At 58.6% G+C, this 26,459-nt stretch overlaps 3 protein-coding genes across 11 annotated transcripts; 1 reads left to right on the forward strand and 2 right to left on the reverse strand.

Moving 5' to 3' along the window:
* Positions 1–1,491: 1,491 nt before the first annotated feature.
* ACHE (acetylcholinesterase (Cartwright blood group)) lies at positions 1,492–12,009 on the forward strand. Of its 5 annotated transcripts, none has more exons than XM_058181338.1 (6): positions 1,492–1,589; positions 5,242–5,353; positions 5,791–5,965; positions 6,969–8,500; positions 9,143–9,306; positions 11,339–12,009. In XM_058181338.1, the coding sequence occupies exons 3-6, from the start codon at positions 5,828–5,830 to the stop codon at positions 11,458–11,460; spliced, it is 1,956 nt and encodes a 651-aa protein (XP_058037321.1). In that variant the 5' UTR covers positions 1,492–1,589; positions 5,242–5,353; positions 5,791–5,827; the 3' UTR covers positions 11,461–12,009. The 5 variants fall into 5 exon arrangements, with proteins under 5 accessions (XP_058037321.1, XP_058037323.1, XP_058037324.1 ...); XM_058181339.1 differs by lacking the exon at positions 1,492–1,589 and adding an exon at positions 3,445–3,645; XM_058181340.1 differs by lacking the exon at positions 5,791–5,965.
* An 11,352-nt stretch (positions 12,010–23,361) lies between these two features.
* On the reverse strand, positions 23,362–24,623 carry C4H17orf49 (chromosome 4 C17orf49 homolog). 5 transcript variants are annotated; one of them, XM_058181387.1, is made up of 5 exons: positions 24,406–24,619; positions 24,229–24,323; positions 24,054–24,155; positions 23,693–23,964; positions 23,362–23,578 (listed from the first exon to the last, which is right to left on the reverse strand). In XM_058181387.1, the coding sequence occupies exons 1-5, from the start codon at positions 24,424–24,426 to the stop codon at positions 23,574–23,576; spliced, it is 495 nt and encodes a 164-aa protein (XP_058037370.1). In that variant the 5' UTR covers positions 24,427–24,619; the 3' UTR covers positions 23,362–23,573. The 5 variants fall into 5 exon arrangements, with proteins under 5 accessions (XP_058037370.1, XP_058037368.1, XP_058037371.1 ...); XM_058181385.1 differs by having other exon boundaries at positions 23,362–23,582; positions 24,406–24,618; XM_058181388.1 differs by lacking the exon at positions 24,054–24,155 and having other exon boundaries at positions 23,362–23,582; positions 24,406–24,622.
* Positions 24,624–24,781: 158 nt separating this feature from the next.
* Positions 24,782–26,216, reverse strand: RNASEK (ribonuclease K). Its single transcript, XM_058181398.1, has 3 exons — positions 25,945–26,216; positions 25,616–25,692; positions 24,782–25,442 (listed from the first exon to the last, which is right to left on the reverse strand). Exons 1-3 carry the CDS (start codon positions 26,020–26,022, stop codon positions 25,301–25,303), a joined length of 297 nt encoding a protein of 98 aa, XP_058037381.1. The 5' UTR covers positions 26,023–26,216; the 3' UTR covers positions 24,782–25,300.
* Between the last annotated feature and the right edge of the window lie 243 nt (positions 26,217–26,459).

Raw genomic sequence — 26,459 nt, forward strand, 5'->3', positions numbered from 1 at the left:
TGACTGCAACTTTGTTGCTTGTATCCTTACCATTGATATTGATATTGATCATTTCCTGATTGTTTATTTGTACCCTATGACTATCATTGAGTGTTGTACCTTAGCATTCTTGACCAACATATCCTTTCTTTTATATATACTGAGAGCATATGCACCAAGACAAATTCCTTGTGTGTCCAATCACACTTGGCCAATAAAAAATTCTATTCTGTTCTATCCTATTCTCAGAGGTGGGTCTCTGTCAAGAGCGGGCCCTCCACCCCGCCTAGCATAAGAGGTGGGTCTCCCCGGAAGGATGGCCGAACTTGGGAAGAAGGCGCGATCGCCCCTCCGTGGCGAGCGCCGGCATGGCAGGTGAGCCGCGCGGCCCGAGCTCGGAGAAGCGGTTCAGCTGGCGCGGCTTCTCGGGGACTCTTCCCGCGGCAACCACCCCTCCCCCGTCCCTTTCTTCCGAGTAACCGGATCTACCCGGCGGATTCTTGGCATCGCCTCCCGAAATACACATTCGCCGCTCTCAGGCCAGGGCTCACTTCGGCCCCTCGCCGACCCCCCCTCGGCGGCGGCTGAACTCCTCCCGCAGGGGAGGCGGAGCTGCGCCAAGATTTCAGCAGGGCTGCTGAGCTGTCCACCGCGGAGGTGCTGGAGTGACAGCCAAGGCGAACGCTGGCCTCCCGTCAGCCAGGAAGCCCTCTGCACGCGCTCAGAGGCAGCGCGCAATCCCTTCCGCGGGGGCTCCGAAACAGGCCCCTCGGGATGAGGGAGGGATCCAATTCCCTTGTTTCCAAGGACTTCATATTTTGGGGTGCAAAAGACTAGAAATGCGGATGGAGGGAAGCTACCTACACACGTGAAACGCCAATGCACATTACCATTCGCTTCGTTTCGCTATTGAGCCTCTGCCGGATTGCTCAGGGCTGCCCCTATCAGCGGTAGTGAGCCATAATTGGCAACGGGTTACCCCATGGAGCTGAACCGCGAGACCAGGCAAAACATGCTTGGTGGCACTTGGCCTCGGGATCGCTCCCATCAAGGGGGGGAGGGGATGGAGCGGCCATCCTGTGGGGTTGAGAATGTTTGAAAGTGGAGAGTCACCTGCCCAGAATTCGCCGGACTGAGGCCGCCACGCCACCCAGCTCCGCATTTCGGCTGTTTCAGTGGTCAGGGAGTCCCGCAGCTGAGCAGGCCGCTGTAGACTTTCTGAAAGACGGGGCGCGGGGGGCGGGGGGGAAAATGCGCTTTGTCCTCCCAATTTGTGGTAACTGGGAGGGAATGGGGAGTCTTTTTCCAGAAGCCCCAAATCTGGATCCCCCTCGGCCACTGCAGACCGTCGTGGATTCCGGGTCTGGTCTCCTGGGAGGAAGGGGCAAAAAGCAGCCCCTCCACTGGCTAAGGGGCCACGGCTGGGCGACTTCTTCTCCCCCTCCCGGCGGAGGAAGGGGCAAGGCTCGCGAGACGTGGCCGCGGGAGGCAGGGCTGGGCCGGCTGGGCTGGGGGGGCGCCGCTGCCACCGCCGCTATCGCCCGCCCGGCGTCGCAGACGCAGCCCAGCCCGCGGCAGTGGCGGAAGCAGAGGCGCCCTCCTCCTCCAAGGTAACGGGGTGGCGCCTGTGGGGAAAAACGGTTACCCGCCGGAGAGCGCCCGCGTTAATGATAGCCCACCTCTCCCCCCTTCCCTAGGCGTTTGCCCGGGGCCTCGCCTACTACAGCAAGACCCCCGTAAGGGAGCCGTCTCCCCTCCCTCTGGCAACCAGAGAGCGACGTGGCTACTTTGATTCTCCCCCAAAGCAATAAGGAAACCTGGTCTCTCCCTCCGCCCGGAGACTCCCCACGGAGCTCGACAGAGGAGGGTCCTAGGCTTCCCTCTGCTTTTGAGCCTCTAGGAGTATACAGAGCGCCCCAGGTTCCCTGATTATTCCTCCACCTCCATCCATCCCTTCCCTGGAGCAGGTCGAACCAAAGGACTGGGAGGAGGCGCCGCGTCCTCTGAAAGCTAGGCGGGGAGGGAGGAAAACCCGAGGTTGGGGTCTCCCGTGCGGGAGGGAGAGGCAAAGGAAGCCCTGGCCGGGAGCCTTAGGACGGGGACAGGCAGCCATTTAGCTATCTAGCCATGCGCTGCTTGGGGCGAGGGGTTCAGTTCTATGCCCCCACAGCTGCGAAGCTGTCCCCAGGGCCAACAGAACAGCTGCAGGAAGCCGAGAAAGGGGAGCTGTGGGGTGGCACGTCTATTAAAAACCTGGACCGCCTGCGGCCGGACAAGGGGAGGGAGAGACTTCCAGAAGCGCTGAGACTAGCTGGCCCCCTCCCCCGCCCTTCCACGCATGCTCCCGCTGGACACGTGCAACTACTCGGCGCCTTGAGGGAGGCTCCCAGGCATCCGTATCCCCTCTCCCGAGCGGCCAAGTCCCCTCTTCCCTGCTATGTCTATCTCCCTGAGAGCATGTTGGGAAGGCAAAAACGGGTCGAGGGCTTCTCTGATGCTTGTCATGCAGGTCTAAGATGAGTCGGTTTTGCCAAGCGAAGAATGGCAAGTCTACGGGGGGGGGGGGTGTCTTTCCTACTGCAAGGTAAAGGGCCATTAGCTGAAAGGGAGCCGAGGTGGGGCTGGCAGCTGCAGGAGAAAAGGCACTGTTGGAGACCAATGCCTTCCATTCTTCTTTGGGGATGGCCCAGCCCAGAGCAATGGGACACCCTGGTGGTCTCCATTTAAGCTCCACCAGCTGGCAAGCCTTGCTCGGCTTTCCAGCCTGACCAGCTGTTGGGCACTTTTCTCTGGAGCTCCAAGGTTGCCCCTGGTCTTGTGAGGCAACTGAGAAAATTCCCCCTGAACAGCTCGGCTTCCTTCACAGCATCTGCTGGCAGCTTCTAAAGAGGCTGCTTTTCCCAGGTCAAGCAGTTACACACACACGCAAACACACACAGCGGCCATTAAGGATGTTGTCCTTAGGTCAAATTGCAAGAGGAAATTGCTTGCCACTCAGCGCTTAAAGAGACATCCCCACAGTGCCCAAACAATGCTTGAACGTTCCAGTGAACAAACTGAAGCCCTCTCCTTCTTCCTCAACTGCCCCCCTGGGTGCAAGGGCTGTTTTCTCCTCTGCAGTTCATGGCATTGTGGCCCCTCTTCCTTGGGAGCTTCCGTCATCTCTCCATAGAAAACCCAAGGGGTGGGGGAGACCCTCACCCACTTGCCTCCAGCTTCTGCAAAGGAGGAATGGGGACATGCACTAGACACGGCCTCTCTGTCCCAAAGATGGGGGGGGGCATCAGGGCAGATCTGTGACTTGTGAGCTTCTCTGCATGACAAGGGGGCGGGGGTCTGGGAGCCTCATCTCAGCAGCCACCAAAGAGAAGGAAGAGGGACAGCTTTCAGACCATGCCCAACCTAACTGGGTGGGGCCTCATTTGCTGACGGGGCTCAAGCTGCAGCTGCCATGTGTCCACCAAAGGGCCATACTTAAGGAGTCCTGGGTCTACCCCCACACCTGAGAGCTTCACTCCAACCCGAAGGGACCAGGCTCCGTCCTTCCCTGAACGACCTGCTGGCTCCCATTCTGCAGACAGCCTGAATGAGGATGGTTGCCCACAAGACTGGCAGAGGTGGAACAACCGTGGGCACATCACCTGCAGATTGTAGGCATCTGACATGGTAATCCTTTTTAGCTCCCCGTGTGAGGCTAACAGAGGGTCCCCGACTCCATCCCTGGTCATCACCAGCCTGATCAACGTAAAGAATGTGGGCTACTTCAATCAGGTCACAACTAGGGGTGAGGAAGGGAAGGCTTGGGCCATGCGTGCCAGGGTTTGCAGCTGCACAAACTTCCACTAAGGACTTTGGGCACCCAAGATCAAGATGGGCAGGAGGGAAGGGGCTGAGCCATGAGTAAGGTAGCACAAGGAAGGGCCAATGCAGGGCAAAGGGCCAGCAGACCCACTGCCCGTGAGGCAAGAAAGCCAGGCTCTCACTTTGGGGCAAGAGTGCCGGATTCCCAAGGGTCAAAGCCAGCAGTGGGCAAGGCAGCCCCCCCCCACTTCCTAGTGGAGGGACTCGGTGATGTTGCCAGCCCACAAGACAAACAGACTCAGATGTCCTGGTTGCCGAGGCTGGGTCAGTTTTCAGCTGCTAATCCATGGGGGGGAGGGGAGTTCCGGATGAAGGCTCTCCTGACAGGTCAGTGATGCCAGTGGAGCCATTCTTCCTGCCTAGCCTCGCTGGGGAAGAAGCAACAGCTGCTATCCCACCCCACCCCCACCCCTGCCTGAATAGTGGCTACTTTGAACCCCTGCCTGGGTAGATGACCGAGGCCTCAAGTGGGACCCTGGCATTCTTCCTTTAAAGACTGCCAGGCCAAGAGGTGGCATTTCTCTTGCACACGCTAGGAGCCCAGTGCAAAAGCTCCAGCACACACAGATCCAGCCAGAAAGATACACAGAAACACACACACACACACACACTTGTTTTGTCTCACTTGCTGGCACTCTCACACTGGCTCTGCAGGTTTATTTCTGACCCGAGTTCTTTAAATAGCTGAACAGCTGCCGGGCAACTGGCCTGGAATGGAAACGGGGTCCAAATCCCCCCTGCTTGGAGGTCTCCTGTGCCTGCAGTTAATTTCTTCCATAAGCAACGGCCACAAACGGGAAGAGAAGAGAAGCCCAAGGGAGAATCTGGAAGTAACAGAGTTTGCGCTGCAGATGCCTCAACTTCCACAGACCCTTCAGACCACCTAGTTCAACCCTGCTCCACCAAGGAATCCAATCCCCATCGTCCCCAGCAGAGCCCCCTTGAACCCATGCAGCACAAAGCTCTACCTGGGTACTTTTGAAGATGCTTTTCCCCCAACCCCTGGCTGGAACCGGCCTTCCCTGTATCTTATTGCATGCAAGAATTCTGCCCCCCCCCCGCCCATCCTGCTCTCACCCCAACGGTTCCATCTAGAAACACAGATTTTGACTGATCCTTCTGCAGCCTCTCCTTTGCTCACCATTTTGGCTGATCCTTGTAAGGGGGCCTGTTAATCAGCAGCCATAAAAGCCCCCACTCTTCTGCATGATGAAACAGCCAGGCCCTCTGCAGAGAAGCCCCTCTCCATGGCAGGCTTGGGCCCTGCCAGGCGGCCTTTCTCATCTAGGGCTCCAAAATATGACACATGCAGGCCGAATCTCAACCGGTGTGGAGTATTCTTTGCAAGCAACCCTTGGGGATGCAGTGAGATGCCAATTGGTTTAAATGCCCGTTTTTCAGTGACCCAGCTACAGAGGACGTACAGGAAGAGGCCTGCGGAGGAATACGTAGAGGGGACCCCCTGCAACAGCCGCCCGTCTCCAAACTACGGACAGACTCTCCGCCATTTGTGGTAGGCTGACCCCACAAGGACTGCAGGACCTCTGCTTTATTCTCGTGGGGTCCAAAAACACCTCCCTCCCTCCCTCCCTCCCTTCTGAAATCCATGAGAAACCCACCCTGTTGAGCCAGAGGTCCTGAGTCGAGGGTGAAGGGTCAGCAGGTGAAGGGTCAGTGGTGGTGCAGGGGCGACATTCTGAAGCAGCCTTGGATTACAGCAGACTGGTCGTACATGCCCGTCTGAGGAAGCACCCAGACCCTGTCCAGCCAGTCCACCAACCAAAAAGTCTGAACAGATGAAAGGTGGGCCCCTCCATTGCTACAGCCAAGGCCTGGCAGCACCCCAAAGCCCCTCCCCATGGGGGACAGGGTCCAAGCCACGCCCACTGCAGCCTGCTAGTAAAGGGAAAGGGTTCAAGTGCACAGCAGAGCCTTGTTGTACTCTCCCAGGAAAGCAGAGGCTCGTGGGACACGAGGAGGAGGGAGCATGCTTTGCCCCACCCAAATGGGGGCCTCCAATCCAATCAATGAGGGGAGGTCTGTGCCCCAAGAGCCATCAAGGAGCACAATTAACAAGGTTGGAGATAGACCAGATGAAATGTCTTCTGATGATAGAAAGATACAGGTATGCGGACATACAGGTAATGAATACCTGGCCTATTTTAGCACAAGACAACCCCCCTCCATTGCCCCAGAAAGATTGGGTCCTTTGAGCTGGCCTGTGGGCCCAAGGAGCCTCACCAGATAGGTGGGAAGGGAAACTTTCACTTGCAAAGAAATGGATTACTTGGAAGCAAGTTCCAAACAGGCATCACCCCCCACCTCAGCTTGGAGGGGAGCCCCTTCTAGACAATTTTGAATAGCATTGCTTGCCAGGAGCCAATCATCGGAATGCAAAACACTACAAAACACACACTAAGAGCCACATCCCACATCCATCTTCCGTATGGATAGTGACACGGGTCAGCTAAAGGCTACATGGTAGGCTGAGACCCCTATCTGATTCCCAGCCTTCCCCCTTCCTAAGCACCAGGCTCCCTCCATCCGCTCATGGCCAGGTGTTCCTGAGCAGGGGGCAGGGCGCCTGCTCAAGTCGGTGCCACTTGGGCTGAAAAAGCAGTTCAGCTCCAGACCCGACAGGAAAAAGGCACTTTTCCTATGTGCTAAATAACAGTGCTTCAATATATGAATAAAAAATAGTTTATCAATACACAAAATTGGCAAGGCTCAATCAATTGGGCTGGATTATCACCCCTTCCTGCTTAAAGACAAAAAGAAGAAACAGCACACACACACCCCAAAGGCTGAGGATGGGTGGGCAGGGGGCCAATGAACCAGGCCCACCAGTGAGCACTCTGGGGCGGGGGGGCATTTAGTATTTATTTTAGGAAAGCAGCTTTGTGATGCTCTCAGCAGCCTGGGTCAAGGCCTGTCCCTTAATAGTCAGACCCTCTTGGGGTGGGGAGGTCACTTCTGGCTCCTCCCACAGCCACTGTTATCTGTCTGGCTCTAATGAGCTCAGTCGCTGGCTTGGGTTGAGTTGATGGCGATGGAAGGGTCTTTATTGGGTGGCACAGAGGGCCAGGCTGGGGAGGTGCATTTCTCACTCTGCCCCCCCTCCCCTGCAGATGCCCTCCTGCCAGCCTGGCAAGATGCCTGCGCCATGGCTTTGGTGGCTCCAGCTCCTCCTTTGCATCCCATCCTCCATAGCGGTCTTGCCTGGCCAGGCAGACGAGTTGAAAGTGGCCACCCAGACGGGCTGGGTGCGTGGCATGCGGATGCCCGTTCTTGCCGGCCACGTCTCGGCCTTCCTGGGCATCCCCTTTGCGGAGCCTCCCGTGGGCAGGATGCGCTTCCTGCGTCCTGAGCCTGTCAAGCCCTGGCAGCACATTCTTGATGCCACTTCTTACCAGCGCGCCTGTTACCAGATGGTGGACAACACCTACCCAGGATTCCACGGCACGGAGATGTGGAACCCCAACTGGGGAATGAGTGAAGACTGCCTCTACCTCAACATCTGGGTGCCCTCCCCCCGCCCAAAGAACATCTCTGTCCTGGTCTGGATCTACGGAGGGGGCTTCTACAGCGGCTCTGCGTCCCTGGATGTCTATGATGGCCGCATCCTGACCTATACGCAGAACGTCATCTTGGTGTCCCTCAGCTACCGCGTGGGGGCCTTTGGCTTTTTGGGCCTCCTGGGGAGTCAAGAGGCGCCAGGGAACATGGGGCTGCTGGACCAACGCTTGGCCTTGCAGTGGATCCAGAACAACATCCAGCATTTTGGGGGCAATCCGAAAGCGGTCACCATCTTTGGGGAGAGTGCTGGGGCCGCTTCAGTGGGCATGCACCTGCTTTCTGCCCAGAGCCGCACCCTCTTCCAGCGGGCTATTCTGCAGAGCGGTGCACCCAATGCGCCGTGGGCCACCGTGACACCTGCAGAAAGTCGGCGCCGCGCAACCCTTCTGGGAAAGCAGGTGGGCTGCCACTTCACCAATGATTCTGAGCTGGTCAGTTGCTTGCGCTCTAAAACCCCTCAGCAGCTGATTGATGAGGAATGGTCTGTCCTGCCCTACAAGAGCACTTTCCGCTTCCCCTTCGTGCCAGTCATTGATGGGGACTTCTTTCCGGACACCCCCGAGGCCATGCTCAGCACGGGCAACTTCAAGGAAACCCAGGTGCTGCTGGGAGTGGTCAAGGATGAGGGCTCCTACTTCCTGATCTACGGGGTGCCCGGCTTCAGCAAGGACAATGACAGCCTCATCAGCCGGGATGACTTCCTGGAAGGAGTGCGGATGGGTGTGCCACACGCCAACGACATCGCCACCGAGGCCGTCGTGCTACAGTATACCAACTGGCAGGATGAAGACAGTGGGGAGAAGAACCGGGAAGCCATGGATGACATTGTGGGGGACCACAACGTCATCTGCCCAGTCATGTACTTTGCCACCCAATATGCAAAGCGCGGCAACAAGGTGTACGCCTATCTATTTGACCACCGGGCCTCCAACCTCGTCTGGCCCCTGTGGATGGGGGTCCCCCATGGCTATGAGATCGAGTTTGTCTTTGGACTGCCCCTCAACGACAGCCTGAACTACACAGCCCAAGAGAAGGAGCTGAGCCGCAGGATGATGCGTTACTGGGTCAACTTCGCCCGGACAGGGTAATCAGGGTGAACGGGGCCGCGGGGGCAGAGGGGGACATTGGACAAGGAAGGGGGGGCTCAGGCAGAAACTTGGAGGGCATGGAGGGAAGCGGGAGACCACAAATGCAGAAAACAGCTGTTTGTAAAAGTAGAAATGAACGTTGGTGGCAAGAAAACATTCGTGCAAATCTTCAGACTTCAAATTTAAACGAGGGACAGGGCGAGACCTCAGTTCGGGTGCCTTCATTCAATTGTTGCGCTAGCTTTAGCGGCCACACCAGAAAAAGGTACTTTTAAAATATACTTTTAAATGTTGAGACCTCATTGGAAGGTTTGTCCCTGCACATTTGCATGAATACAGACTAGCGGAGTTGGAAGGGACATTGAAGGTCTTCTAGTCCAGCCCCTTGCTCAGGCAGGAGGCCTTATACTGGACATCTGATTTTAAATTGAAGACGGAAATGGGAGCAGGCCCGAGGGATGTTCCTGGGTGCACTGGATGTCTTGCCTGGGGAGAAGGGACAGGCCTAGAGGTAGGAAAGTAGGATAGGCAAAGCATGACCAGGGTGTCCCACGACCCACAAGTTGCAAAGGGCAGGAGGCCGTGGCAGCTGGGAGGCCTGTCTGTCAATAGCAGGTCCCCTTTCTGTCTCTACACAGGAGCCCCACTGACCCTGCTGAGGACAGAGCTTGGCCTGCCTACACCACCTCCCAGCAGCAGTATGTCCAGCTCAACACCCAGCCACTGGCCACCCACCGCAGCCTGCGTGCCCAGATCTGCGCTTTCTGGAACCACTTCCTCCCCAAACTGCTGAGCGCAACAGGTGAGCCCTGGGGCGGTGGAGGGAGGGGTGCAGTGATGGGGAGGGTCACATCTGGCCTAGCTAAAAGTAGGGAGAGTGGCTCCAAAGAGCTAGCCTTCCGCCTTCCTCTTGGCTGTGGTCATCCACTTCATCAGTCTTGGCAGCTCTCTCCTTTCTGCAAGAGCAGCCCTTCTCCAGGCCAGGAAGCCTTCTGCCCCTCTCAGCCCAGCAGACCCTCCTCAAACTGCAGCCCTCTACCTCCCCCCAACACACAAAGACACCCTTCTGCAGCCTTGGGTGAAGAAGCCATTGCTGGTTTCGCTCTGGCAGGCAACGGGCCTCACCCACTCTCTCCCCGGCCCAGCTTGAACGCTGCATTCTCTTCTCCCTTGTGTTTGCCAGCATTTACAATGGCCCCCCTCTGCCCCTCTGCTCTTGTCCTGAATGCCCCCCAGGTCTGGGGTGGGTGGTAGGAAGCAGTGCTGCCAGGAAAGGGAGCCCAGGGGGAGGAACACTCACCGCAGTCACTCAGGGCACCTGTGCAAGAACGAGAGGAAGCCAGACGGATGGTGGGCAGGAATCCTGGAGGGGCCCCGCAGAGAGAGCAGGGAGGGGGTCCTGAGTCCCAGAACAGTTGAAAAAGCCCCATGACATTTCCATCCCACCTCCCAGAGCCTGAGAAAGATCAGTCTTCCTCTAAAGAAACTCTATGACTGTCTTTATGGAGCTTTCCCTGCGGCTTCTGAAGCATCAGAGAGCTGGCTGTCTGGATTTAGCCAGTGCCTCTGGAAGGGCCTTTGTGGTAACCGAAATGGGGCTCTCCAAGCCAGAAGCAGCACAGACAAGCAAGCACAGGAGGAAGGGGGCAGCTTCTGGGCAGCAGGGATGCTCCGGATGCTTTTTCAGGCTCAGAGCCAAGCTAGGACCCGGCATGGGGACATTGGGCAGCGAGGGAGGTGGGATGAAGGAGAGGACAAAGTGGGGGTGCAGAATCAGCACCCAAGCCCACTCCATGCGCTAGGCTATGTTCCTTCAGCTCCTGAGGGTGGCAAGGTTTCATTAGGCACTGGAACCCCCTCCTCCCCAGGGGCCTAAGGGGAGATACCTGTATGTCTTGGCTGGGACAAGAGAAAGCAATGGCAATGGTTAATGGAGAGTGGGGGAGGGGCTGCATTCCCAGCTTGGGAACAGAAGAAGAGAGACTGCCCCCTGCCAGCTGCATTGGTGCCAGCCTCAGCTGCCCAGGTATTTTTGAGGGCATCTCCTGGCCCCTCTGGCAAGGAAGCCAGATGCCGTTCAGCTCATGGTTATGGGGCCCATGGCAAGACGTCATCAGACGGTTCAGGCTGGGGGTGTCTGCTGAACTGGTGTGCAGCTGTTCCTCCGCCAATTGTACTCAGCTGGGAAATGACCAGCAAGCCCTTTCCTAGCTGGGCCAGGGGAGGGAGGAAACTGGCCAGGCCTGCTGTGCTGCTCCAGGTCAGGAAGAGGGCTGGTAGCAGAAAGCAAAAAGAGGAGGGGGCTTCAGGAGGATCTTTACATCCAAAATTCACCTATCCCTCTGCCCCTTCCAGAGGTCGCATCCTGGGCCCTTTCCACTCACATTCCTGTGGGGCTCTGCTAGGCCCCAAGCTGCTTTGCAAAACAAGGACGAAGTCTCTTAGCTCCAGGCCCAACCTGCCCCATTTCCTCTTCCAAAAGCAAAATGCCCCACTCCAGAGCCTTCCATGGCGGAGCCTCCTTTTCGAAGACAAAGCCATCCCTGCTGGAAACGGCCCCCCGCCCCTGGCACAAGAGGCATGGAGGGGAGCCCCTCCAGGCTCCAGAATCATAAGGCCAGTCAAGCCCTGAGCAGGCTGCCCCATTGCCAAAAACCAGCCCTCCCCCAGAGAAAACTCTTGAGACACCACCCCCCAGCCAGCCCTTCAGCCTGTCCCCTAAAGAGACCCCACCCTCACTCGATGGCGTTCCCTTAACCCCTCTCTCCCTGCCTCCCATGTCCCTGGATGTTGTTGTTTCCCCCTCCCCTTTTCTTTCTGCTGGCATCCCCCAGACAACATTGAGGAGGCCGAGCGGCAGTGGAAACTGGAGTTCCATCTCTGGAGCGCCTACATGATGCATTGGAAGAGCCAATTCGACCACTACAACAAGCAGGACCGCTGCTCGGAGCTGTGATGGGAAGAGCTGGAATCAGCTCCCAGATACCACCCCCCCAACTTCGCTGACAAGGAGCCGGTTTGTCTCTTGGTCCAAAGCACCCGGAGGAGCCCAGCACCAGTCTCCCCACCCACCGCAGCAAGTTGATCTACTGCTCCTTGGGGAGGCCACCCCCTTGGTCTCAATTTCCCCTTGCCAGCTCTCCAGCCCTCCTCATCCTGTGCCCTGAGCCTGCCCACTCAGCAGGGATTTGTATATATTTATTTAAAGAGAAAATGTGGTAAATATATAGCTATATATATATATATATATATTTAATCTATATCTATATTTGAACTGTATATAGAACCAGAGCTGCGGCAGATGCTGCCACAGGCGAACCCCACCTTTTGCTTTCTTCCAGTCGACCCCTCCCCCGCCAATCGCAGACAGCTTCCCGCCCGGGGCTAACCACAGCCCTCCCTCCCACGGACTCAGGGCCTCGTGACCCGCCCGCTTCCCTCATGCCTGACCGCCGCACGCGGAGCTCTCATCTGTGTTTGACAACAATAAAGTTGTGGATCCTGAGTTTTGGTCTCTGCCTGGCTGGGCCAGAGGGAAGGGGAAGAGACATTTGCGCCGAGGCAAACTGACCAGCCGCATCGGTGCTGCAAGGCCTTGCAGGTTCCGGAGGGGCGGCTAGCCTGCCTGGGCCGGTGGCATGCTTCTTCCTGGGCTGCGGGGGCAGAGGAGTCCAGGGCCGGCACATCCTTCGCCTCGTGCAATGAGCGGCGGAGGCCAGAATTGCCAGGAATCCTGCTCTAAGGTGTGGGGGGGGGACACAAAGCGGTTGCAGGTGAAGCGCAGTCCTCGGAGCCTTTAGTGCAGCTCCCCTTCCTTCTCCTGCGGCTCTCCGGAGCAGGTGCCTTTAGGACTGCCGGCAGGTGACACGCCAAATGGCTGGGCCTGCTGCGACAAAGACCACTTGCTGTCTCGGGATGCTGGCTCGGAGCTGGGGTTGGAGCTTCCGCTTGTCCTCCATCCTCAGCTGGCCTCAAGACAGGAGTTCCTGACCTTTAAGAGTGTTGCAGTTGTGTCCCCAAACAGGGAAAGAAAATCGGGGGTGGATGGGAGCCCTAAGTCCTGACCTTTAAGAGTTGCAGTTGTGGCCCCAAAAAGGAGGAGAAAAGTGGGGGGTGGGGGTTGCCCTAAGTCCTGACTTTTAAGAGTGCTGCAATTGTGTCCCCAACAGGGAAAGAAAAGCAAGGGGGGAACCCTAAGTCATGACTTTTAAGAGAGTTTCAGTTGTGTCCCCAAACAGGGAAAGAAAAGCGGGGGTAGGTGGGAGCCCTAAGTCCTGACATTTAAGAGAACTCAATTATGTCCCCAAACAGGGAAAGAAAAGCAAGGGGGGGAGCCCTAAGTCCTGATTTTTAAGAGAACTGCACTTGTGTCCCCAGAAGGGAAAGAAAAGCGGGGGTGGGTGGGAGCCCTAAGTCCTGACCTGTTGTGACCCAGCCCCCCCGGGCCTGGCCTCCTGGAGGAGGATGACTCAGAGAGTGAGGAGGAGGAACTGGCAAGGCCTGTTTCCCCCAGGCCCTCTTCCTCCCTGGCACCGCCCCAGGAGGAGGAGGACGGGCTGACAAGGCCTGTTTCCCCCAGGCCCTCTTCTTCCTTGGCAACGCCCCAAGAGCCAGTTGTTGAGGATCAATCCTGGCTCGATGCGAGACTGTGAAGACGTGATAGGCGCATGCAGCAGAGGAAAGGGTGGGGTAGGCCCAGGGAGTGCTGAGTCACAGAGCAACACCCCACAGGGGATAAAAGCAGGAGGAGGAGCTCCGTGGCTCTTTGCATTGGACAAAGCGGCAAACTTCGCAGCCAATCTGTTTCATGGATTGAAGACTGAATCTATTTGTGAGTGACTTTTGCTTTCCCTGTAATTTCCTAGTTACCTAGGTAACAGACTATTTCAGCTCGCTTCTACAAGATAAGAGATTTTGGCAGGTGCGTGGGGAAATTTGGCCAGAACATTTCTATGCCAAAGGGAGCCCGGCCAAGTGTAAATAAACTGTTGACAGAAGGCCTTTGACTGGCTTATTTTCTTGGGAGTGTTGGGGGGGGGACAGAACATTTTTGTCCAACATCCCAACTAAACCATCTTCCTCCAAAGATGGACCAGCAACAGGTATAACAGCAGTTATGGCAGCTATAAGTGGCTAACCAACAGCTACACAGCAAGTGGCTCACTTGGCAGCCCAACTTGCTGCCCCGAATGTTCCTGCAGCCCCGCCCCTCCTCCCACTCCTCCTCCTCGTTGCAAATGCCTGATAACCATGCCGGATAAGTTTTCTGGGCAGCCTGAGATGTCCCCGACCTTCTTGGGACAGTGCCAGCTCTACATGGTTATGCGGCCGGAGAATTTCCCAGACGACCAGGCTAAGGTGGCCTTCGTGATTAATCTTCTTTCCGGCTCGGCTGCCTGATGGGCCACGCCCCTCTTGATCTAGGACAGCCCCCTGCTGGCGGACCACCAGAATTTTTGGCAGCACCTGCGCATCATGTACGAGGACCCCGTTCAGACTCTGACGGCAACCAGGCGCCTTAGGGACCTCCGTCAAGGGAAGCGCCCCCTGCAGGAGTACATTGCTGAATTTCGTCTTTTGCGCCAGGACTCTGACTGGAATGACGCAGCGCTGGTGGACGCATTCCAGGAGGGCCTCTCAGAGGAGCTGTAGGACAAGCTGGCCCAGGTGGAGGCGCCGTGGACCCTTTTTTTTTTTTAATTTACATTTATATCCCGCCCTTCTCCGAAGACTCAGGGTGGCTTACATTGTATAAGGCAATAGTCTCATCCTATTTGTATATTTATATACAAAGTCAACTTATTGCCCCCCCAACAATCTGGGTCCTCATTTTACCTACCTTATAAAGGATGGAAGGCTGAGTCAACCTTGGGTCTGGTGGGACTCGAGCCTGCAGTAATTGCAAGCAGCTGTGTTTAATAACAGGCTATCTTACAGCCTGAGCCACCCACGGCCCTTGACAACTTGGTCCCCTTTGTCTCCATCTTGAAGCCCGTCTGCAATGGCAACCGTCCCGTCGCACCCACCGGGATCTGCCGTCGACATCTGCACCCCCACTTCCTGCGCCACCAGTGCCCCGGGTCGCCCCGCGTTTTGTGGCTGCTGAGGAGGAGCCCATGGAGTTGGAAGTGGCCAGACCTCATCTGATGGCCCAGGCGCGGAACCAGAGGCACCAAGGGGGATTGTGCCTGTACTGCGGGGAGCCCGGCCACTTCACCACTTCTTGCCCCAGAAAGCGAAGTGGGGTGCACACAACAGTCTTCGAATCATGGCGTCACCAACTGGGAAACGGAGCAGGCCCAACCTCGGGGAAACCCTAGGTCGGGCACGTACCAAGCCCCCACTGGACGTTGCGGAAGTAGACTCTGGGCCCCCTCGGCATCTGATTCTGGACACACGGGTGTGCTTGGGGAACCGGTTGGATGGGCTCCAGGCGCATGCGCTGGTGGACTCGGGGGCCACAACAAACTTTATGGACCAGGCCTTTGTGACCCAGTTTGTGGTCCCCGTGGTTCCAGTGGACCCTCTGATGCAGGTAGAGACAATTGATGGGCGAGAACTGGTGGCCGGCCCCATTAAATTCACCACCCAGACTGTGTGCCTGGTCATTGGGGACCATGAGGAGGCGATCCAGTTTTATGTCATGGCGGACCTTCATTTCCCCTAGGTCTTTGGATTGGCCTGGCTTCGGACCCACGATCCTCAGGTGGCCTGGTCGGGGAACACCATCTCTTTCCTGAGTCTGCAGTGCATCAACCACATCCGCCACACCTGTGCTGGCCAGGACATCGCCATCCCTGCCGTCTCCTTACGTCCTGAGCTGACGGACTTCGCCGACGTGTTCAGCAAGGAGGCGGACCGATTATCCCCGCATCGGCCCTACGATTGCCCCGTGGACCTGCCCAACGCACTGCTGCTTGTAGGACGCCTGTATTCCATGTCAGAACTTGAGTTGGCTGCCCTCAGGCACTTCCTGGACAAAAACCTGGCCCGAGGGTTCATCTGGCCTTCGAAGTCCCCTCTCTCGGCCCCGGTCCCCTTTGTGAAGAAGAAGACGGGGGATTTGCGCCTGTGCTGCAATTACCACCGGCTAAACGCCATTACGGTGCGGAATCGCTACCCCCTGCCGCTCATCCCGAAGCTGCTGGAGAGGTTGTGGAAGGCCTCGATCTTCACCAAGCTCGATCTCCGGGGGGCCTACAACCTGGTGCGGGTGCGAGAGGAAGACGAATGGAAGACGGCATTCGGCACCTGGTATGGCCACTACGAATACACCATCATGCCGTTCGGGTTGACTAACGCCCCCGCCGTCTTCCAGCACTTCATGAGTGACGTGTTCCGGGACGTGTTGGATTGGTTCGTGATGGTCTACCCAGGGACACATCCTAATTTACTCCCGGTCCAGGGAAAACCACCTTCAGCACATCCGTCTGGTTCTGCAACGCTTGCGCGAGCACCAATTCAATGCGAAGCTGGAGAAATGTGTCTTCTTCCGGACTTCCATAGAGTTCCTCAGGCATATCATCTTGCCCGAGGGTATAGCCATGGACCCGCGCAAAGTGGAGGCTTTGTGTAGCTGGGAAGCCCCTCGTCGGGTGAAAGATGTTCAGCGCCTGCCGGGTTTCGCCAACTACTACCGGACCTTCATCCCGGGCTTCACCACACTGATGGCTCCACTTACCCAGCTCCTCAGGAAGAAGGTCCCATTCCGGTGGGGTCCCCGCAGCAAGAAGCATTCGCAGCCCTCAAGAAGGCCTTCGTCACGGAACCCGTCCTGAGGCATCCCGACTCGCACTGGCCTTTCATGGTGGAGACGGACGCGTCCAATGTGGCTCTTGGAACAGTGCTGCTACAGGCCCCAGCGGATGGCAGCACTCTTTTTCCCTGCGCTTACTACTCCCAGAAACTCAATTCTTCCGAGTGCAACTACACCATCTGGGAAAAAGAGTTGCTGGCTATCAAGGCTGCGTTCGAGGCTTGGCGGCACCATCTGGAGGGGGCCCGACATCAGGTGGAGGTCCGAATGGACCATCGGAATCTCGAGCACCTCACCATGGCTCGGAAGTTGAACCAGCGGCAGATCCGGTGGTCGTTGTTTTTTGCCCGGTTCAACTTCCGCGTGACCTACATTCCCAGCGGTCACAACTGGAGGGTGGACGCCCTGTCCCGCAAGCCGGAGTACCTCTGCGCCAAGGACCCCATTCCTCCACAGACGGTGCTGCTGGCAGAAGCCTTGGCCGCAGCACGGGAACCAGTGGACTTGCGGGCCCAGGTGCAGCGCCAGGATACTGGTCGCAGCAGAGGAGAACATAGATGGGCCCTGCGTCTCCTTGGACCTTGGAGGAGGACTTACTCAAGTTCCGGGGGTGATTGTGTGTGCCCACAGGACCACTCCGAGCCCTCGTCATGACCCAGTGCCACGACAACCCTGCAGCGGGACATTCTGGGTTCTTCAAGACTCTCCACCTGGTGACACGGACCTTTTGGTGGCCCCGAGTGCAGCATGATGTACACGCATACGTGACATCCTGCGTGCCGTGCCGGCAAGCCAAGGATGCCACGGGAGCGCCTTCCAGTCTCCTCCAGCCCCTGCCGACACCCGACAGACCCTGGGGGGGGCCATCTCCATGGACTTCCTGACGGACCTGCTGCTATCTTCTGGGTTCACCACGGTGCTGGTGGTGGTGGACATGCTCACCAAGATGGCACGGGCTGTGCCACGGGCTGCTCACAGCCGCCAAGATGGCTCATCTCTTCCTGCAGCACGTCTTCCACCTCCACGGTCTGCTGGACAGGGTGGTTTCAGACCGCAGAGTTCAGTTCACGGCTCACTTGTGGAAGAGCCTGATGGCCGCGTTGGAGGTGCAGGTGTGTCTGTCATCATCACACCATCCGGAGACCAACGGGGGTACAGAGAAGGTCATCGGCATCCTGGAGCAGTATCTCCGCTGCTTCGTCAACCAGCAGCAGGACAACTGGGCCGATTATCTGTCCCTGGCAGAGTTCGCCTTTAACAACTCCCAACACACTTCCACCCAGATGACCCCGTTCTTTGCCAACGTGGGGTACCATCTTCCCTCTGGCACCACCGGACTCTCCTGTTGCTGAAACACAGACCTTCCTGATGGAATTGCACGTAGTCCAGCAGTTGGTACGTCGGCAGCTGGACTGAGCAAAAGAGGACTACAAACGGTCCGCCGACCGCTCCCAATGGGCAACGCCCCCACTGGCGGTCGGAGACCGGATGTGGCTCTCCACGAAACACCTCCTGTCCGACCGCGCGGTAAAGAAGTTGGACCACTGGTTCATCGACCTGTTCCCTGTCAAGGCGGTCATCAACCTGGTGGTCTACTGGGTGACCCTGCTGTGATCCATACGGCTCCACCCCGTCTTTCACCGGTCCCTTCTGGTCCCTGAGGCCACACTGTGTCCCCTTCGGTGCCCGGCGGACGGGTCAGAGGAATACGAAGTCCACAGAGTTTGAGACTCCCGCTGGCTGAAGGGACGTTTCCAGTATTTGATTGCGTGGAAGGGATATGGGACTGATTTCTCCTGGGTAGATGTCTCCAACATTCATGCCCCTGACCTGATACGGGCCTTCCATGAGCAGAACCCAACCCGACCGCATTTCAACCGTCAGCCCTGGGGGAAGGGCCCTGCAGTGAGGGATAGTGTTGTGAGCCAGCCCCTCCGGGCCTGGCCTCCTGGAGGAGGATGACTCAGAGAGTGAGGAGAAGGAACTGGCAAGGCCTGCTTCCCCTGGGCCCTCTTCCTCCCTGGCCCCACCCCAGGAGGAGGGGCTAACAAGGCCTGATTCCCCAGGCCTTCTTCCTCCTTGGCAACGCCCCAGATCCAGTTGTTGAGGATCAATCCTAGCTCGATGCGAGACTGTGAAGACGTGATAGGCGCGTGCAGCAGAGGAAAGGGTGGGGTAGGCCCAGGGAGTGCTGAGTCACAGAGCGACACCCCACAGGGGATAAAAGCAGGAGGAGGAGCTCCGTGGCTCTTTGTGTTGGGCAAAGCTGCAAACTTCGCATGCCAATCTGTTTCATTTCCAGAACATTTCTGTGCCAAAGGGAACCCGGCCAAGTATAAATAAACTGTTGGCAGAAGGCCTTTGACTGGCTTATTTTCTTGGGAGTGTTGGGGGGGGACAGAACATGACCTTTAAGGGAGCTGCAATTGTGTCCCCAAACAGGTAAAGAAAAGGGGTGGGTGGGAGCCCTAAGTCCCGACCTTTAAGAGAGTTGCAGTTGTGTCCCCAAACAGGGAAAGAAAAGCAGGGGGGCAGAGCCCTAAGTCCTGACTTTTAAGGGAGTAGCAATTGTGGCCCCAGAAAGGGAAAGAAAAGTGGGGGAATGGGAGACGTAAGTCCATACCTTTAAGAGAGCTGCAGTTGTGTCCCCAAACAGGGAAAGAAAAGCGGGATGGGGGTTGCCCTAACTCCTGACCTTTAAGATAACTGCAATTGTGTCCCCAAACAGGGAAAGAAAAGCAGGGGTGGGTGGGAGCCCTAGGTTCTGACCTTTAAGAGAGTTGCAGTATTGTCTCCAAACAGGGAGCGAAAAGTGGGGGTGGGGGTTGCCCTAAGTCCTGACCTTTAAGAAAGCTGCAGTTGTGTCCCCAAACGGGAAAAAAAGCGAGAGGTGGGGGGAGCCCTAAGTCTTGGCGTTGAACCTGCCAATTGTAAAGGCACAACAGGCTGATTGTGTCACTGCTGCAAAAGAGCCAGAATCTCTCCCGCCACTTGATAATCATAGATTGCTGGTTAACTGTATTTGGGGAGGGGTGCAATTTACAGAAGTATTTTTCTTTGATATGTATTTTGTACATATTTAAATATCTGATAGCCAGAGCTCTTCCCCCGCTCCTCCCTTGTGACATTGCTGTATTAAATGTCAGTGAAAGACAAGCACCAACTCCCTTCTCTGTTCACCCATGGGGGGGAGGGGGGTCCAGGATGGGAGGAGCAGCAGCAGGTTTCCTGTGAGTTGTGCAGATAGGGGTCACCAAGCAACTCTGGGGTTAGGGTAGGGTTGGGGTTTCCTCCTTGCCACAGTATTGGGCTTTCCTGCCTCCCCCCCATCCTTTCCACAGAGCCCCTGAATCTATGAGTCTGAGGGAAAAGAAAGGCGCTCAGACATTCTCTGCCATGGGCCTCTGTCTCCCCTCAGGGGGAGCCAGGCATTGCCCAGCCTATGTGGAAGACCCTCCGTGGCTGCTGCTGCAGCTGCAAATTGGGGCTCACACAGGGGCTCTGGCCCTGAGGTCAAGCCAAGTTTGCTGCCCTCTGGGTCTTGCCTGCTGCCTGGAGAGATCCAGGCCAGGGTTGGGGCAGAAATGGGGCTTGTATGGGGAGGGGATCGGTGCGGGGAGGGGGGGGACTCCCTTCCATGGAGTGGCCTGTCCCAGGAATCTTTATGGTCAGGCACGTCAGAAGCCGAGAGTTGCTGCTGCTGCAGGGCAGCTGGTAAACCAGGCTCTGATTTCACATCGGCAGATTCGTGAGGGGAGCTAGCACACGGGTGCGTGCGCAGGCACGCACACACACACACTCACACCCCACATGTTTCAACACCACCATGGCCTTGTATGTTAAGAAAAGAGCCAACCAGCGCCCTGCCCAGATGGGAGCCAGGGGTGGGGGCCGTGGGGGTCCAGGGCCACGGGTGAGCCCTGCACAGGCCGGGGCTTCTGGGAGCTGCTCGCAGAGACAAAGTGACCGTTTGAAATGCTGGGGGGCTGCCAAGCCAGACGCACAAGTTGGCACCGCGACAAAGTCAGCTGGGGACGTTAAAGCTGGCGGGAGAGAGAGCCGTTTGAAAGCGAATTTTTTTGCTCGGAAACGGCTGTCTGGATCCGCTCCAAATTTCACACACATCCAGGGGGGTGCCTGGCCTCCCCTCTGAATTTTTTGCAGATTTTTTCCACCCCCCCAAAGGGGTTTATTCAAGTGTAGAAAGTTGCGTAGGGGGAAAAAGGATCAGGCTTTTCTCAGTTGCCCTGTTTTTTTTCTCTCTGTCTTTCTCATTGCCTTCCCCAATCGCAGCACGGACGGGGCTGGCGGCTCTGGGGGGGACGCGGGGGCACCCTCTGGTTTTCCTTATTTTTTTCCAATTTTGGATTCCCTGAAAAGAGGTGGCAAATCTTTGGGGCGAACTGGAAGGAGCTCCCCAACTTCCCTAGTTGGAGCAGGAAGAGGGAGAAATGCTCCCTTTTTGGGGGTGGGGGACTGGCCCCCCATGGATCCAGAGAGAGCTGAATGCCAAGATCAGATGGCAAAAGGGCACACCCCAGTCTTGGCTTGCCGTGGCTGCAAAGTATTTTTTGAAGGGCTAAACTTAAGACTTCTGGAAAACACGATCCCTGATCATCTGGAGGGGGCAAGGGTCTGCAGAGCAGGTAAGCTGGGGCGGGGGGCGTATAGGGATGGGGGTGGCATGTCTCTGGCTCAAAAGGGGGTACTAGGCCAGAGGCAGGCAGAGCTCTCAGCTCGGGGCCCACAATGACACCCTGACTGTAAAGGGAAGGCTAGCAGGCCCTAGTCAGAAAATGGGCACAGCCCCTTGCATCAGCCCCCAAATTGCCATAATATTCCCCCACCAGAAGGAGTCAGTTGGGGTGGACAACACATGGGTGGAAGCAGCCTTACAAAAACAGCCTAATCACGCCCTGAGTAAAAAGGGGGCCAAAGGAAAGCCAGGCTGGATTTTGGGGAGGGAAGCTGGCAGGCGCCCCCCAGTTCCTCTTGCCACCCCATAACCCCAGGGAAGGCAGCCCCCCTGGTGCAAGAGTTGGGCGTTTCCGAGGGCACCCACCTACCCTCCTTCCAAGGGCCAGGCGGGGGGGGGGGCATAGGGCCATGCTGCCAAACGAAGGGCTGGGGGTGGAGGGAACTCCCACCCTGTCAAGGAGCCCCCAGATTTGAAATGGGGGCTGCAAGAGGATCAGAGAGGTCAGGTCTCAGAATGGTGGAGACCTCAGCCTTTCTCCCCCATCAAACATTTTACTCAAAAATAGAAATAAGTTAACCGTTAGGGCCCCTCCTCAGCCCACCCAATTTGTTTACAAGTTGTTTCCCAAGGATTTAGCCCAAATTGGTCTCCCTCAGAACTAATCTCTTGATTTGGATGTGCCCTTTGTTCCACCGCCTAGAAAAGCCCCCTCTGTCCTCCCCCGCATCTCCAGATTTTTATTTTAAGCTAGTCAGCTACTCCAAGGCCTCCCCAAACTTTGCAGCAACTGATGCAATCACCCCACTTCAAGGCGCGGGGGTGGCAGGGTTCCCACAGATGGCAGAAGCCTTCCCGTGCTCTTCCTGTCCCCCATCCAAGCCGCCAGGGACATGAGGGGTGACCTGGGAGGTAAAATCAAGATGGCAGACAAGGCCCAGATTTTTTCCCCTGGCCTACAGTTCGATTGACCCCTCCCCGTCCTATTTTGGGGGCTGAACACTTATCTGCCCCAATTTAACCAAAAACTCCAGGTGTGTTCAAAAGCTCCCTCCCAAATCTTCTTACTTAGCAGATTGTGGGCTGACAAGAACCCACAGATCAGAAAAGACCCTGCTGCCTTTCCTTCCCTGCCCCCTTCCCCAGCAAGGAGCTCCTCCCCTGGAACAGGAGAAGCAGCCCCTTCGGTTTCCATCCAAATGGGGCCCATTACTGCAAATCTCACCTGGGGAGGCCCACTTGGGAACTGAGCATGCCTCTGATGGGTGGGCAGGGGGAGTCCGGGAGGGGAGGGGAGAAAGGCAAAGTGCTTTGCTACAGCCATGTACGTGGCGATAATGCAGGGAGGCAAGCCCCACCCATCAGAAGCAGCCAAGGCCCCTCCTGGAACGTTGTAGGACTTTTGGGGGCGGGGGCGGGGAAGGGACAGATCTTGGGTGCTGACTTGACCTCTTCTGCAGAATGCCTGACGCTTCCTCACCCTCTGTGCTTGTGGGGGCAAAGTCCTGGGCAAGGGGGCACCAGACCGCACCACATCTGCTCCCTGGACTATACAACTGCAGGCTGGCCAGGGAAGGAGGAACTTGTGCTGGGGGTGGGGGTGGGGGGGAGGGTGTCAGTCCAAGCCAGCTCGGGTGTTGTCTCCATTTTCCACTCAGCACAAAGTCACTTCTTTGGGGGCGTCACTTTCTTCTGGCAAACTTCACCATCCCTATTGTTGGGACCACCAGCTGGTCCAGCTGTCCACCCACCACCACCCCGCCTGCCCTTGTGACCTCCGTCCGTCCCATATCCCTTGAGTTCAGGGATAGTGGAGTGGAAGCAAGGGTCTCCCCACCCTGGTTGACAGATTCTGGGAAAAATTGGCTAAGAGGTGCCCCCCTTCATTGTGCATCCGGGCACCCCCTCTTCTCCGTCCTGAGGACTGCTCGGAAGGGACAAGTGGGAGGCAGGCCAGTTGGGGGCAGGGGGCTCCTTCTTGCTGCAAGGGTTCCTCTCTCTCTCTCACACACACACACAAACACACAGCAAAAACCTTTCCAAGCCATTGATGCTGGCGTACGCAACAGCAGCACAACATGGTTTGTTGGCAAACAGGAATCCACAACCCATTTTGTGGTGCTAACGCGAGCGGCCAGGACGCCTTCGACCGGCAGCCGGGCAGAGGCCCCCACACCTCCCCAGGAACAAGGCGGGGGCTGGGAGGACTCACCTTGGGGCCAGCCGCAGCCCACCTGCTCTTGCTCTGCCAGCCCAGCTCTAGCAGCACCTCAATACTGGCACCTCTGCTGCTCGCAGCCAGTGTTCCTTGTGCTGCTGCAGTGAGGGGGGCTCTGCCGCGAGGTCAGAAGGGCAGCCCCGCCCCACCCTCCTGACCCCCAACAAACGCACTCGGAGACCCAAGCCAGAGCACAGCAGCCTTTATTGGGCTCCAGGACAGGACAACAAGAGGCACAGACGCCTCTGGCGACCCTGGGGTGGGGCGCCCACTACCACCAGGCCCTGCCCGAGGTGGGGGAAGAAGCCGGGGAGGGGGGGCTCCGTAGGGCGGGGGCTCAGCGGGAGAGTAGCGGCAGGTCGGCTCCGCCGGGCGTCAGCAGGAATCCGGGCTCCAGGTTCAGGCTGTCTGCAAGAGAGACAGAGAGAGACAGAGAGAGAAAGGGGGAGAGCGCGGAGCCGGCGCAGCCGGAAAGGAGGGGGCAGCGGGACCCCCACTCGCCCCCCGCCCGCCCTTACCCTGGTCGAAGCTGAGCTTCTTGGCCGGCGGGGGCGCCTCGCCCACCAGCCCGTCGCCCTCCTCCCGGGGCGCGTCAGCCTCGTTCAGGGCGCTCAGGGTCAAGTCCACCTTGGTCTTCTTGGCGGCGGGCGGCTCGGCCGGCGGGGGCGCGGGGCCGGCGGGCGGAGGCGGCTTGCGGCCGGCGGGCTTCTTCGGGGAGTCGGCGGGGGGCGGCGGGGGCAGCCCGGAGTCCTCGTAAGCCTTGCGCTTGGCGGCCGCCTTGAGCTGCGCCCTGCGGGGAGGAGGAGGAGGCGGCGGCGGCGGTCAGCGGGAGGGAGGGAGGGACGGGGGGGCGCGGCGGGGGAGGGGAGGGGGGCTTACACGGTCCGGTCCTTGATGAGGGCGCTGATGCGGTGCAGGTCGTCGCCGAAGCGCTGCACGGAGGCCCGCAGGAGGGCGATCTCGGCGTCCGTCCACTTGGCCCTGCGGGACGCGGACAGTCAGCGCCCCGGCCGCCCTCTGCGCGCCCCCCGCCGGCCCCGGGACCCCCGCTCACCCGGCCGGGGAGGAGTCGGCCACCGGGTGCAGCTGCATCGTCAGCTCGCCCAGCTTGGTGAAGGCGGCGCCGGCCGCGGAGAAGATCTCGCCCACCTGCGGTCGGGAAAGGTGGTCAGCCGGGGGCGCGGGCGCTCTGCCCGTCCTCAGAGGCGCCCTCGCCCCGGCCGGCGGGTACCTTGGTGGAGGCGGAGGTCATGGCGGCGGCGGCGGCAGCGGCGGTTCCCTGGGTGGTGCGGCCGCGCGCATGCGCCCTTTCTCTAGGGCGCTCCTTCCGAAAACTCTACGGTTCGAGGCGTCACGCGGGAGGCCCCCGGCCCTCCGCCTGCAGCGAGCGATGGGGCCGTGGGGCGCCTTGTGCCGCGTCTCTTTCCCGCCCGAGAAGGCAGTTCTGTCAGAAAGACACACCCCCCTGGCCCCCCCTTCAGGAAACCCCCCGGAAGCCCCCCCCTGAAAGAAGAGCCAAGCAGCCAGATCCAACGTTGTTTATTGCACATACGACTCTTGCGGGCACCGGCAACGCGGGTATCGGAGCAGGGCTGCCACCCCCCCACCCCCCCACCCCGCAAGGGCTACCCTGAGCTTTTCCTTCCCCCGGGAGGAGGCACGAAGTGGGGTGCCCCATGTCAGCCCCCTCCCCGGGTCAGAGGCTTCCTTCGCTCTGCACGCCCGTTCCTTCCAGCCCCCGGGGAGCGGCCTGGGCAAAACAGCATTACGATCAAGACAAAACAGACGCACGAAGACGGCTCAAACCGGCTGCTGGCAAGCCGGGCAATCGAGGCCCAACCTTGAAGCCAGGAAGGTGCCAAAAGGGGAAGAGAGGGAGAACACCTCTGCTATTTACACAACACGGCAGTTCTCTTTTGGTCAGCCACAGGGCAACAGAGGAAGGGCGGTGCCAAGTGGCCTCTTCCTTGGGTTTAAATAAAGGGAACTGAGGGCAGAGGGGTTCGGAGTAAGAAAAGGGGCTCCACGGAGCAGCCCTTCTCTTCCCCGGTGCCCGAGAGGGACACTTTCCTGCACGGGGGAGTCTGTGAAACGGGGGGAGGGGGCTCCAGCAGAGAAGGGGGGCATTAGCGGACTAGGTACTCCTTCCGTTTGTTGAGGCGCACTTGGCAGAAGCAGAAGCCCCCCAGGATGAAATAGAGGCCGGCGGCAATGAAGCAGTTGTAGCTGACTTGGTCGTACAGCGCGTGGATCGCGTTTACCCCGGACCTGTGGCAAAGAGGGGAGACAGGAGGGCTCGTTGCGGAAAGGGGGTCCTTGCCCCCTCCCCCCACGCACACAGCGGGCACCCGGATTCCCGGCCCCTCCACAGACCCAGGAAGACCCCGTTCCCAGGGGAAGAGCAAGCCAGGCAGGAAGCTCCTCCGGAGGGTCCAACTCACGTGAACTCCTTTTCGGTGGCAGGAACGTCTTCAATCAGGACAGCGGAGTGGACGTTGAAAAAGAGGCCCAGGAGCACCTGCAAGGGGGAGCCGGGGAGGGTCGGCGGGGAATGTTAGCAGCCCCCCCGGCAGGAGGGTCGCAAGCCCACCCGAATGTCACCCTGCCGGGCTGGCGTCGCTGCAGCTAGGCACGGCTGAAAGGGTGCGGGACCCTGCGCCCACCGACCACCATTCCCTCGGCCGCCTTGAAGGCACCTTCCGGGGCGGCGGCCGGGAGCTCCGCGCTCCCACCCCGACCGTGCAGGCAGGTTGGCCGGCGCGCTTCTTACCAGCATAATGACCCCCCAGACGCTGAGCACGATCCCGCAGGCGGCCATCTTCGGGCCGCAGCACAGCAACGAAGCCATGACCCGGCCGAAACGCAGAGCCCCCGTCCGTCCCGCCGCAGACTCCGCCGCCGCCGGCTGCCCTTGGCAGGTCACCAGAGGAGCGCTACCACTCGCGCGAGGGAACGGGGGATGACGCCGCTTCGCCGCCCTCCCCTACGCCAGGAAGCGATGGGCGAGGCCGAGGGGCGGGGCAGGACCGCAGCAGAGGTGCGTCGGCGGTTGCGCGCGAAGCGCCCCATTCTGACAGGCGAGGGGGAGACCCCGTGGACTGACCGCCAGAGGGCGCCTTTGGAGCCTTGAGCGGAGAGGGAAGGCTGGGACAGGGCAGAAGCACCGGATCCCCCTTCTGGCGTCACGTGGAACAGTCCGCAAAAGCCGCCGGTTCCAAATCCCCCCCCCACCTCTTCCCATGGAGCGGAAAGCCCACAGAGCCCCCAACCCCGCCAGGAGCGCTG

This window comes from Ahaetulla prasina, chromosome 4, assembly GCF_028640845.1.
Source record: "Ahaetulla prasina isolate Xishuangbanna chromosome 4, ASM2864084v1, whole genome shotgun sequence".
NCBI lineage: Eukaryota > Metazoa > Chordata > Lepidosauria > Squamata > Colubridae > Ahaetulla > Ahaetulla prasina.

Coding starts and splice junctions, on each gene's coding strand:
- ACHE (XM_058181337.1), top strand. CDS start 3,566: ATGAGGATGGTTGCCCACAAGACTGGCAGAGGTGGAACAACCGTGGGC. Junction 5,354..6,968: donor CAGACTCTCCGCCATTTGTG/GTAGGCTGACCC, acceptor CCTCCCCTGCAG/ATGCCCTCCTGCCAGCCTGG. Junction 9,307..11,338: donor CAAACTGCTGAGCGCAACAG/GTGAGCCCTGGG, acceptor GGCATCCCCCAG/ACAACATTGAGGAGGCCGAG.
- C4H17orf49 (XM_058181384.1), bottom strand. CDS start 24,426: ATGACCTCCGCCTCCACCAAG. Junction 24,324..24,405: donor TGACCTCCGCCTCCACCAAG/GTACCCGCCGGC, acceptor TCCCGACCGCAG/GTGGGCGAGATCTTCTCCGC. Junction 24,156..24,228: donor GCCGACTCCTCCCCGGCCGG/GTGAGCGGGGGT, acceptor CGCGTCCCGCAG/GGCCAAGTGGACGGACGCCG.
- RNASEK (XM_058181398.1), bottom strand. CDS start 26,022: ATGGCTTCGTTGCTGTGCTGCGGCCCGAAGATGGCCGCCTGCGGGATC. Junction 25,693..25,944: donor TCTGGGGGGTCATTATGCTG/GTAAGAAGCGCG, acceptor TCCCCCTTGCAG/GTGCTCCTGGGCCTCTTTTT. Junction 25,443..25,615: donor GCCACCGAAAAGGAGTTCAC/GTGAGTTGGACC, acceptor TCTTTGCCACAG/GTCCGGGGTAAACGCGATCC.